Raw genomic sequence first — 12459 nt, 5'->3', positions numbered from 1 at the left:
CCTATAAAGGCTCGACTACGCGTAGATGAATCTCTGACGAAAATGCAAATAGAAAGATATAGTAAATTGGAAAAATCGATAATTGGACTGGTGTACTTTTTTTTCTTCTTTCTTCTTCCTTTAACGTCTACTTGGACCTGTTAGCGATACGGAGATTCTATCTAAACGTTGGATGATTCTTCCGCGAAGCGTTAAGAAACACGCCGTTTCGCTAATCGGACATCGTCCTTCCCTCGCGGACGCTTTTCTTCTCCATTTCTTCGGAGAGACGCGTCTCCGTTATTTGCAATTTCTCCGCTACAGGTTGATCAGCATCGTTGTTCGCGCATACTCTTCTCGTTTCATTACCAAACACCGTTGTCGCCTCTCTCCGAGAGAGAGTTCGTTTGTGAAAAAACAGAGACGTCTCGTTCAAGAGCGTGTGTTGCAATTTGTTTCGAAATGATTACGAGGTTCGACTCTTTTTCAGCATCGTGATATTATATCAATATTATCAGCGTTATCGTTATTACTATGTTCTTTTTTTTTTATTATTATTATCGTTATTTAACCGTTCATTTAATCTTAAATTCGCATCGCAGTTTACTTCGCGCGTTTACGTTTAAGATTAAGTAGCACGTTCAAGTGAATGTATACGTTAATTTTACATGTATATTTTATACTTATATGTATATAATTTTATACGTACAGTTTCCTCGATCGAGGACTATTCTCCTTTTTTTTTAATGTATATCGTTTATATTTAAGAGGTTTATCGTTTACGCTAAGTCATCGTTTAAAGAGCTTGGTCATATGCTTGCCTTTTACGACGCTAAAGAATTTCTTCTGTTTTGTAAGTTTCAAGATTTCGACTCGCTTCCGCTCATACGCACGCAAAAGTGATTCTTTTTTTTTTTCTTTTTTTTTTGTCCATTTTACATCCTCTTATCCTCACCTTTCTACGCAACCCTCGGCAGTCGATCCTTTCATCCCACCCTTTCTCCCAGGACTCATTCACTCGGCCACTTGTCCTCCCACACTTTCACTCCCCAGCTTTCTTTCCTTTTACACTCGTTCACATTGGTACAAACGCATTTTGGGGCTAGAAAATTGTCTATCGACGCGACGGTATCGTCGATCTGGCTAGATTCTTTGGATTTATCACAGAAAAACAGTTTTTTTTAATAATATTTCACTTTTACCCAACCGGCGCGTACTTCTTTACCCACCTTCTGACACTTATCCGTTGAATAGTTCGATACAACTTAAATCAATTTCCCGCTACGGAATGATGAAACAAAGAGGGGAACAGTTGACGCTCGGCGGCATAGAAGAGAGCAATCGATATTTTCTAATTTCACGACAGAAACGAAAGAACGAAAAAACAGAAAGAAGATATTTCTCTCGTAAGAAACAAAGACGGTAGTGTCAGAGCAACCTGCCGTGCTTTCATCTTTCTCAGTTCTATACGAGGAGCTTTAAACGTCGGCACGTCCCATGCATTCCTCCGTTTCCTCGTCATTTTTGTTACACTTATGCGCATCTCTTTACAGTGACGTTTAAACGCGACGATACGAAATACGATTGAGTTTTATAAAGCACTTAAGGGAAAAAACCACGCTCAGCATCGACTGCACATCATGAAACGCACACACGCGAGATTCTCGGTGCTTTTAAACATGTATATATCGTATTCTCCTTTTTCCTCTTTTCGCATTATTTTCGATCACCGTAAACGTGCCTCTCTTCGATTCGTATCGGTGTTCAATTTCTTCCCCATCGATACGATTACAATTTTCGCTACGTTTTAACGAGAATAAAACCGCCACGGAAATTAGAAACGAAAAGGAAAGGACAAAACGCTACGTCGAATGGAAAACGAAGGTGTTTCCGGATCGCCGAGAACCTCGAGCAACAAAGAGCATTCGCATATTGTCGACAAGTGTATCATTTTTTTTTTGTTTTCTTCATCATCACCCTTTCATTCGCCCTTTCTCTCGATCGTTCGATACTTACACGTTAATTTAATAGTTCTACGGTAGTTGCAATATGTTCAGTCAAAATCCACGCACGCAGATTACGCAGGCAAGCGTGAAGTGGTATTGAAAAAATGATTTAAATCCCTTCCTTTCATTTTACTTCCTCCTTCGAAACCTCTGTGTACTCATTCGCACGATCTTCACTCTCGTTCACAGTCACGCGTTCTCCACTCATTCTCTCGCACTCTCTCTCCGACGTTGTAATTATTTACATCTACCTACGCATAGATGCCTGTGTATAGGTGCTGCGAAAAAAGACGTATGTTATTTCTTTTTTTATATATACACTCATGTATCTCGTGTGTTTTCGCTTAAAACACTCCGTACGATTGGCAGTATGTTACATGTATTCTTCCCTCTCCTCGACATACAATATATATATATATATTTTTTTTTTCCTCATTTTGTTTAAATCTCCCGCCTCTCCGTTTAATTACATAACCCCGATTCGGCTACGCGCACGCGAACGTTTTGTGTCTCTTTTTGTTTTTTTGTCGTTTTTTTTTTTTTTTTTATACGTAACATATGCGTGTAATTATGTAAATGTATACATGTATATATGTTCCATCCGGCGATTATTATTATTCTTCTGCCACTTGTTTATTCCGTTTAAGCGTACCGTCAGATTTTTTTCCAAGTGAGACGTTTCTTTCTCGTTTACTATTTAACTTTGCGCTTTTTCTCTCTTCTTCTCCCGATGCATTGTTCTGCGTGTAAATGTCGTGTAAGTACTGTGTGACTGTCGATCGATCGATCGATACTCTTGTTTTTCTATTTTGCTCCGACTTGTGTTACGCGACTCGACGCCTAAACCGTACGTGTTTCGTTTCCTCCTTTTTTTTTCAATGGTAGTTAACAACGGTAGTAGCGATGCTTGTAATTTAATAAAACGTTTTCTTTCGGTAATCGTAGCGTTAGTAAAAGTATTAATAATAATACTATTATTAGTAATAGTAATCGTAGTAATAGTATTTAGCAGTAATAGCAGCGGTAGTAATAGTAACAGTAGTAGTAGTAGTAGTAGTAGTAGTAGTAGTAGTAGTAGTAGTAGTAGTAGTAGTAGTAGTAGTAGTAGTAGTAGTAGTAGTAGTAGTAGTAGTAGTAGTAGTAGTAGTAGTAGTAGTAGTAGTAGTAGTAGTAGCAGTAGTAGTAGTAGTAGTAATAGTAGTAGTAGTTGTAGTTGTAGTAGTAGTAGTAGCAGTAATAGTAGCAGCAGCAGCGATAGTAGTGGTGGCGGTGTTGTTGGTGGTGGTAATAGTATTTAGTAACAATGGTAGTAATAGTAATTGCAGTAGTAAATAGTAGTAATAGTAGTGTAATAGCGACGGCGGTAGTAAGTAGTGGTAGTAAATTTGTAGTTAGTAATAGTAATAGCGATAATAGTGATAGTATTTTAGTAAGTAACAGTAGTAGCCGTAGTTATAGTAGTAGCGGTAATAATAGTAATGGAATAGTTCTCTCCCTTTCGTTTCAGGTGTGACAGTAACGGTAGTAGCAGTGATGGTAAAACGTTTTTCCTTGTTTTTTTTCTTTTTTTTTGGCTTTTTAAGTCAAAATTATGCAATTTTAATTTACAACTGTGCTCGTGATTACTTCTTTTCTCCGCCCGTTTCTCCTTTTCGTTACGTATCTTTTTTTTTTATTTGTTTCCCCTTTTTTTTTCGAGAAGATCGCGAACCTTTTATGTGGCCCTCTCTACCGTTTCCCAAGTTTCTCTTTTTTTCTTTTTCATCTGGTTTTTTTTTTGTTCTGTTTCGTCAACGATTCGCCGTGACGAAAACGTGTGTGTGTGTGTGTGTGTGTGTGTGTGGTCCTTTTCTTGCTTTCGTTATCGATTTCTCGTTGGCACGAACTGGCGAGAATACGGAACAACGACACCGCGATCTTCCTTCGTCTCGACGTTGCTCTTTCTCCCTTTCTCTCTCGTTTTCTCTCCTTCTCACTCTCACCCCTCAACTATTCGTTTTTCTTTCTTTTTGCCTCGCGAGCAAAGTCGTTCGCTGGTTCCTTCCGTCGTTTATTCGTCGTTCACAAACGGAGGGTCGTGTTCGGTCAACTTGAGAATCACGATGACGCTTCCTTACGATAGAAGAGAATCGAAACGATCTTGACGATTTTTAATAAAAATTCCTACGCATTTAGTTCGATGTATCGTTCAGCACGTTTAGCTTCGAGTACGTTTTTTTTTTTTTTTTTTTTTTTTCAGTTTTTTAATAGCTACCCCTCTATTTGCGGAGCGACCGATAATTTATTCGAGTGACTTAGCAACGGTATTTATCCCTCTCCGTGTTCGTTTCCTATCGAAAGCTTGACAAGCTGGTCGTGAACCTTCGCGAGAGAAAAATAAAGAAAGATCTTTCGCACCGGCGCGCAAAAACCGTGGCTACCGAGGTGTCCGAACGTTAAATATTCGTGGTAACCACGGTTCTTGTCGCGTTCCCCCTTCTTCGTCGATATACTCTTGGTTAGAACGTAGCTAAGAAGTTTCGATAAGTTCGACCGAAAGACTTTTGCTTAGAAACCGTGTTTCGGTAAGAATTCATCGCGTAAATGTTGACACGTTAAATGTCGCATCGAACGTAACGAACTGTAGCACGGTCCTACACAGCCCTACTGCATGCATCGATCATCTCGTACAAGTGTCACGCACAAAACGGTCTTAATCACGCCAGGGAGAAGACTCGTTTGCCGCCATGATCAGTCCTGTCTGTTCGCGTGGAGAACACTTCTCCCTGACGAATTCGAGTCGGAGCGCAGCTTAAAGAGAAATGAAGAAGAGGAGAGACCGTGTCCGAAAGGAGATGCGTGTTCCGTTCCCCGGCATGGACGACGACGTTTGTTCCTCCCGGATGCTGGAGCGCTCCTGCTTCCGGCGAGAGAGGGGGCGTCGCCGCGTAAAAGCAACGGTTCGAATATGCCCGTGAAAATCTCGTGACTCTCGTCCGTATTGGTAGAATTGGCGCGAAAAGGGATCCGAATGGAACGCTCTCGCGCTCGAGAGCGTCTCTCCCTCGTGGTATAATCATCGTATAAAAAGTGGATCCTCCTCGGCTCGGCTCGGTCCGTCGATATTTAAAAAGCACAGCGAAGGAAGCTTCGAAGTTCGAGAGACGAAAGAAAGTTTTCGCGCGTGAAAATAGAGAGAAAGTTCCGAGGCGTCTGGCGCCGTGTATACATATGTACTAGCCCGTCGGCACTGGGACTTTACGATTCTCGCGAGATTATTATTACTCCTCCGCAGCAGAGGCGCAGTACATATTTCCTCGTGTTTGCTCAGTTTTGCGTGCGTTTTACCATCCTCGACCATCGTCGTTCTCCTGGTATCGCACACACAGTCCGTGTTAGACGACGATTACTTCTCGTTAGTACGTACGTTGTTGCTCTTGTTTGTTGTCCCTGTAACGATCATCCGATGTTGCTTTCAGTTTCTTTGAAATCCTTTGCCTATCCCTCTTGCATTCTACGTCGTCTGGTGGTCGAGTATCTTTTCTTCGAACCAGTCCACCTCGACCGCTAACTCGTTCTCACGTTCCGACTCGCGGAACATCGCGCAGGCAGCATCGTACTTCGATGCGGTTCCCGTGCCCCAATCCAGTCGATCGATTTTCGCCGCTCCACCGTGTTCGCGGCTCGATTGATGCGCCTTCCATTCGTAACTGGAAGATTCACGCGCAAACCCTAAGACGCCTGGGGGCGTCCACGTCACCGGACCACCGTCCAGGGTCCCACTTTGGCTAGCACCAGTCGTCTTCGTCGCTGTCCGAGTGTTTCGACCTGTGAATTCGATCGAAAGGTTAAAGATAAAACGAAATTCGAGAGGGGGTACGTTCGTCGCGTCCTACCTTGGTGTCTTCTGCTTAGCCTGCGGCTGCGGCTTGTAGCCGTTGGGTACAGGGCTGGGCAGTAAACGACCGCCTCGACCCATCGCCACAGCTTGCTCGAAGCTCAACGGACGGTGGCTCGGTTGCATCGGTGCCACATGTCCAGCCGGCGGATACTGTATGCCACTTGGAATCGGCACGTGTGCACCAGGCATGTGCGATCCATGTGTGGGCGACGCGTTCAGCTTGGGGAAGTTGATGTTCGCCGGCTTGAGCTGCAGGGTCGACGGTTTGTTCGGCGTAGGTGGCAGTTTTCGTCTGGTCACCAACACCGGATAGCTGTACTGATGATGGTGATGCCAATGATAGTGCTGATGCGGATGAGCAGACTGACGGCCGCCAATCGGGCTTGGACTCCTCGATCGTTGCTCCAAACTGGTTGTACCGTAATGTTGGCCTTGCTCCATGTGAATCGGACTGCTCGGTGTCCTCGCTGGACTGGTCGAAGCGCTCCACGCACCTGACGAACGTTTCATCGTTAGCGTTTCGCTCTTTCCGCGTTTTATCCATCTAACCGTCGGTGCTGTCCAACCACTCTCTTCTCGTCGATGCAAACGCCGCATCAGCGTAGAATCTGATCGTTGGACAGCGCCGACCTACGCGACCGCTATCTCTTTTTTTTTTTTTTTTTTTCTAGCTGTCCTAGGAGATCGTTTTCCGGTTGGAAAAAAGAAGGAGCTCGAGGACTATATTCCGACGGGGGAAGTACTTAGAACAGGGAGGAGGATTCTTAACGAGTAATAAATAGTAGTAGCGTGTAACTCGAATGTCGTTCGTGTGTCTACGAGGGGAGAGCTAGCTGAATCTCGAGTCAAGTTTCAACAGTTCGACTGGAGTCTTAGTCTCTGGTCACCGGTTGTTGCTCGGGGGAGGGTGGAAAATAGTCGAGCAAAGGTGCTGCTGCAGGGGTTTTCTGTAACAATCGTCATGCCGCATGCTGCTTCTCTAGCTAGATCACAAAGTTTCTGGGTATGTAATCGGGTTCGTGCAATCTCTACGAACAAACAACGGGTGTCTACGTTACAGTTTTAAGTCGATATCAATGCTACTACTTGTTCTTCCAGACAGTGTGCCAGAGAGTGCTCGATATCAAAAGCGTGTGTACGTATGTGTGTACGTGTGTCTGTTTATTTTCTCGTGCGAAATGGATCGTCCTTTTACCAATCGGACAGATCTCGAGTAATCGACAGTGAGCATCGTTCGTGAAGGATAGAGAGAAAAAAAAAAAGATTCGAAGAAAAACAACAGCTGGGACAGTCGAGAAGCTGAGAAGAGCTAAATAAAAAAAAAAAAAGATTCCTTTCTCGCGAGTTACGTTAAAGTAGAGGTACTTTGTTCATCTGGTCGAGCGTTCTCGACTTATCCTCGTGAGGATAGATCGACGGTAGAAAAGTTATCAGGTGTCTGTTCTGTGCGGACAAACGTTAACCGAAGATTGCGCAAAGGGGGGAACATCGATTTGTGTCTCTGTTTGTTGTGTCTGCGTGGTGTTTTGTGGGTAAAGAATGAAACAACTGTGAAAGCCAAACGATCGCAGTTGAAGGTATCAATAACGATAATAATAATAATTGACAACAACGATAATGATAATAATGATAACGGTAATAATAAAAATTGCTCTTGGAACAGGGAATGAAACGGAGTTGCGAAAGAAATTACCATCGTCGTAATAGTCGCAGTGGTCGTAATAGTCTTTGTAGGCGCATAACAGAACAAAACGAAGAAACATGTTACATCGAGTGACACAGAGCTTTTGCCTCTTGCGAGTAAACCATTTATAGCGACATTCATATTTCTTTCTAAATCGCAATCTACGAATCCCTCGAACGTATCGAACGAGAATAAAACGATTCTTTCGTATCTGTTGGTTGGAGACGTTGGCTGAAACGCGAGAGATGGAAGAGATTCGTAGGTTCGATTTTCGTATTAAAAAGGACTTATCGTTGCACCGTGTTTTCTTCGACGAAATTATCATTGCTGTCTTGTACCTCGTATGTGTCGGTGATTGTACTGTGACCAATGTGGTTGATGATGCGAGTGTTTCTGAATCGCGACCACGTTGCTAACCGTGTCGCTGAACCCTGGTCCATCTTGGTAATAATGACCGTGATGATCGTACCTAGGTCGCCTAGGCGATTGCGATCCGTGTACGACTGGCGAGTGTCTTCTGCGAAACGATCACACGCAAAATAACGGTCAACGACATCTCCTTCCGGTTTCCTCTACGAAACGATCAGACTCTGGTTTACCTTAAACTTGGTGAACGCGAGGGATGTCTAGTTGGATGCGCAGGTGGATGACGTCTCTCGCCGTCGTGGGTGAGACTCTCGAGACTACCGGCACCCGAGTCGCTAACTACGACGTTCTGAAGCTCCACCTAAACGAACAAACTCGTCGATTAGAGAGGATCGTCCCTGGATAAACAGCGAAACAGGAGTTTAAGGAGAGTCGGGGTGTCGTCGGTTCTTTGCCTTCGTGTTACTAACGATTCGCGCCTCGAACAAATATCTTTCTCGACTCGAGACGCCTTTTGCCTCGACGAGACACGAACCTCCGCGCGAACTTTCGACACCGGAGAGACTTTTCATCCAGACAAATCTCTCCGGATCACGTGCGTTTCTTTTCTTTCCTTTACAATTGTATCCCGCGTTATCCAGATCGGAAATTCGCGCAGAACTTCGTCGCAATCGCACGCGCTACCAAATTAGCTTTTCTTTTTTCTTTTCTTTTCTCTCGACAGAAACACGGCAGACAATTTGTATGTCTCGAAGATGAAAAAGAACAGTCAGTGAGAGTAGGAGCAGAGAAGTCGATATACAGGCACATGTACGCGCGTGTCAAAGAAGAAGCATGCAGTTAAGAGTTCATCGGGCATGCACATGCTTTGCTGAGTAATCTCATTCGGGGTGGTTATTCGGGTGAAAGAAGTAGAAGTAGAAGTAGAAGTAGAAGAGAAAGAGAAGAAGTGTGTCCACTACGACGAGCCCGGATGGACTCGTTCCAGAACAGGTGTTTCATTACTTACCGGGACACGGACATACATGGAATTTGTTTGATAACGAACAAGAGAGAGAGAGATAGAGAGAGACAGACACGCGAGAAGAACGAAGCATTCGGTGGAGAATACGAGATTGCTTCGTTCCTTCTCGAGAGTAATCTCAAGATTGAAAGCAGCTAGGGACAAGGGTGGGGTTTCTCTAAACGTCCATCTTCTGGCTAAGAATTGTTTTCGTGAAAAAGTTTAGGTAAATTCAGGTATACGAGGCTCATCTAGACGCGTTCTTCTAATTCCTTGTATTTACAGTTGTGCTATGCGTGTCACGTTCAAGATCGATTCAGTCGTTTCTTCTTTTCTCGAATGTTCCCAATCGAAATGGCCAATCGTATTGTTGTAATTGCAAAAATGTGGAACAAAGTGTAGGTTACCATGTGGTAAATCGATCTTGATCTTATTAAGTCTCGATACGCCGCGGGATCTTCGTGTCTTTGATCTTGATCTTTCGTCAGCCGATCGCGAATTTGTCATCTAGGATCTATCTATCTAAGATCTATCCAGACCTAAAGGTGTCTCTGTGTCCGTCTATTAGGAATTTCGTTCGGTTCTTCTCAGGACTAAACTAAAGGTGCTGTTTAAGTTGTCGGTCTAACTTTAGTCGAAAGTTGCGAAAGTAGACAGTTCGCGTTTACTACACGTCCTCGTCGGCAACAAATTTCTATTCTCGCGGCAAAATTATACCCGGATGTCTAAGTCTAATAAAGCGGTGTAACGGCACACAATAAAACCAAGTTCTATGTACAATTGGTCGTTCGATCCGAAATAAATAAACTACCATCCAATAAAGAGCACGAAGATGTCTACGTATTTCCCGATCGAAGCAAATTATCCTCGAATCTAAGCGCGATCTGGTAGTCGCGTGTCTCGAGATAAAATCGTTCGAACAAAGTTGAAAGAAGAGAAGAATACAGGGAAAAGAAAGATTCACGAGAAGCTAAAGGTGTAAGTGAACTTCAGTTAAACCGGACAAATTCGTTCGTCTACAGCAACCGTCGAATAGAAAATGAATAGAAAATCTTGTTCAAATCGAGGAGGATTTTTTGCTTTCTCATTTGTTTCTTTTTTTAATTGAATCGAGCCGAGAGACCTTGTGGTAACGGATCGAGGAGCGAGGTGCGTAGGTATTCTGGTGTTGATAGTACGAGGGTGGTCGGTGAGCATGATGATGATGGTGATGGTGATGGTGGTGGTGGTGGTGGTGATGGTCATAGTATAGATCATTGTCGGTATCGTAGTATTGATCGTGATGGTGATGGTGGTAGTAGTAGTTTTGATCCTGCTGGGAGGGCACCTCAGCCAGCAATGGCTCTAGCTCGGGGGCGCGATCCTCGTCATTAACTACGGGTACAACCCCTGACCCACCCCCTCCCTGGCTACTCTCTCCGCTGCTGCCTAGTATATCGTACTGGTGGGACATCTTCCAGTTCACCTTTTTATTTCTGCAATCACACACGTCCAAGCTACAATTGTCGATCTCTTTGAAAAATTCGAAAATGAAACGTCGGACGAAGGGGGAGAAATTACCTGATGCTAGGTTGACGAGTGTGCTCGCCGGCTGGGAGGACCACGAGGGCCCCGTCGTCTTCCTCCCTGTGTTCCTTGTGCTGATCGAGCTTCGTTTCCGGCGTCGGCCGTATCACCGGCTCGAGGCTGTTCACCTTACTTCCGGCTCCGTGATAACTTCCGGTATGATTTACCGCCGCGTCCACTATGTAGTTGAGGAAGGCCGACTGCTAAAGTCGAACGTGTGAGAAACCACACCGAGACTATCAGAGCTGGTCAATATTTTCTTTACGCTAGTTTTTTGTTTTTTTTTTGTTTTTCTCTCGAAGATCGTATTTCGATCCCCGAAATATTACACGTATATTATCGTACATTATGTACAGGCACATACAGGCTTTCCTTTCTTTCTTTTTTCGTTTCCTCGCGCCTTTACCTTCTCTCTCTTGCGTGCTTTCGAGTTCGAAGGAAAAGAACGTTGTTAGAAAAAAAACGGAGCACGGCGACAGAGAAATTTTTGATTAAAAAACAGAGGCCATGCTGTATAGAATAGAGTATATTTCGTGGCGTATGGTGCACTCGAGACTGTGTCGGCTAGGAAAAACATTTTCTCTTCTATCGAAAGTTTCTTTTTTCTTTGCTTTGCTTTCGACAAAAAATACGTGTGTTTGTGTATGTGCAGAGAGAGATAGAGAATCACGTTGAACAGTATCGAGAGAAAAGTTGTAGCAAGAAAACGTGAGACGGTGGAGATCAGTCTTGCGAAGCCTGTATATGTTTGTCAGAAAGCTATACTCTTATCATTATCTTATTTCCATTGTAAAGTGTTACTTTGTGACCATTAAAGTACCATATGCAAAATAGAGATACACTTAATTTACTCGTCACGTTTACTGTGGGAATGCAAACGTTAGTAAGCATGCATCGTACAATCCACCGAACCGTCCATGCTCCTCTATCCATGTTACACACTCTGGCCCGAAACTTCGTTCTCCATGGAATCACGTCCAGAGAGGAATTTAGACGATTCGCAGATTCTCTATCTTAAAGGTACTAACATAAGACAGATATTATGCGAACAAGTCGTGTGGACAAACATAGTAAACAAGCCAATCACAACGAACAAACGTGACGGGAGCTACGTTAGAGAGCTAATACACACGATCTTCGATAATCGTGTCGATGTAAGTACGCGTACACAAAAACTGGCCGCGGGTGTATACTCGAGTTTTACTAAACATGCCTACGTACGCCACACGCGGCTACGTTGCATCTACTTATTCGTCAAATCTTACTTTCAACATACTGCTAAACGACGAAAATCTCAAGGTGTTCGATACTTCTACGGAACAGAAACTTTCTCAACGGAAGCTCTATATCGTCTAATCCGATCGACGACGAACAATATTTGCCGCGTTCGAAACGACCACAAATAATCTTCGTTCGATCGTTGAAAAAACATTTGGTTGTTCACAGCATCGTTATCTTTGCGAGAGAGAAAAAGGCCGTCACCGAATCTTCTGTAGAAAGACTTGCGAGTAATCTAGCTACTCTTTTAAAATCGTGTGATAATCTCGGTGTTGTCACTGTTGGGTAGTGTGTTGTTGAGAACCGTGTAGAAGGTAACCAGTCTACGTACAAATGATAATCACTGTAGATTCTCTAAGAGTAATCTCTACGCTACCAGTCTTCCGGACGAGTGTAGAAAAGGGGTGGACGAGAAAGTAAAGGGTAAATATAGTTCAATACATCTAGCAAGGAAATTCTAGCTCGAGGAACGCACGTTCGATCCACGTTTCCATCTTTCTCTCTCCAAGATCTGCTACTCTTCGAGAGACAGTTGCGTCGATTCCGAACGGAATTCCTCGAGGTTTCTACAGTCATATCAAGAGCTCTTATCGTTTAAGGGGGGCAGCGGAAATAGAACAGAAAGAAAAAGTAGAGGTGGAAAAAATGGGCAAACAGCTGTAGCAAAAATGTCGTAACAAGAGCACGTCGTTCCCAA

At 43.7% G+C, this 12459-nt stretch overlaps 1 protein-coding gene across 1 annotated transcript in view; it reads right to left on the bottom strand.

Moving 5' to 3' along the window:
* Positions 1-4839: 4839 nt before the first annotated feature.
* Positions 4840-12459, bottom strand: part of LOC108571861 (voltage-dependent calcium channel type A subunit alpha-1) — a 100146-nt gene continuing 92526 nt past the window's right edge. The window contains exons 29-35 of the mRNA XM_017934009.1: positions 10479-10684; positions 10042-10393; positions 8149-8276; positions 7888-8066; positions 7559-7591; positions 5861-6359; positions 4840-5792 (exon numbers count right to left, since the gene is read on the bottom strand). Coding sequence (XP_017789498.1) covers positions 5753-5792; positions 5861-6359; positions 7559-7591; positions 7888-8066; positions 8149-8276; positions 10042-10393; positions 10479-10684 — 1437 coding nt within the window. The 3' untranslated portion in view covers positions 4840-5752. The remainder of the gene's footprint in view (positions 5793-5860; positions 6360-7558; positions 7592-7887; positions 8067-8148; positions 8277-10041; positions 10394-10478; positions 10685-12459) is intronic.

Source organism: Habropoda laboriosa, unplaced genomic scaffold, assembly GCF_001263275.1.
Source record: "Habropoda laboriosa isolate 0110345459 unplaced genomic scaffold, ASM126327v1 scaffold99, whole genome shotgun sequence".
Classification (NCBI taxonomy): domain Eukaryota; kingdom Metazoa; phylum Arthropoda; class Insecta; order Hymenoptera; family Apidae; genus Habropoda; species Habropoda laboriosa.
The sequence above is the reverse complement of the archived record's forward strand: the minus strand, read 5'-3'. Positions and strand labels throughout refer to the sequence as shown.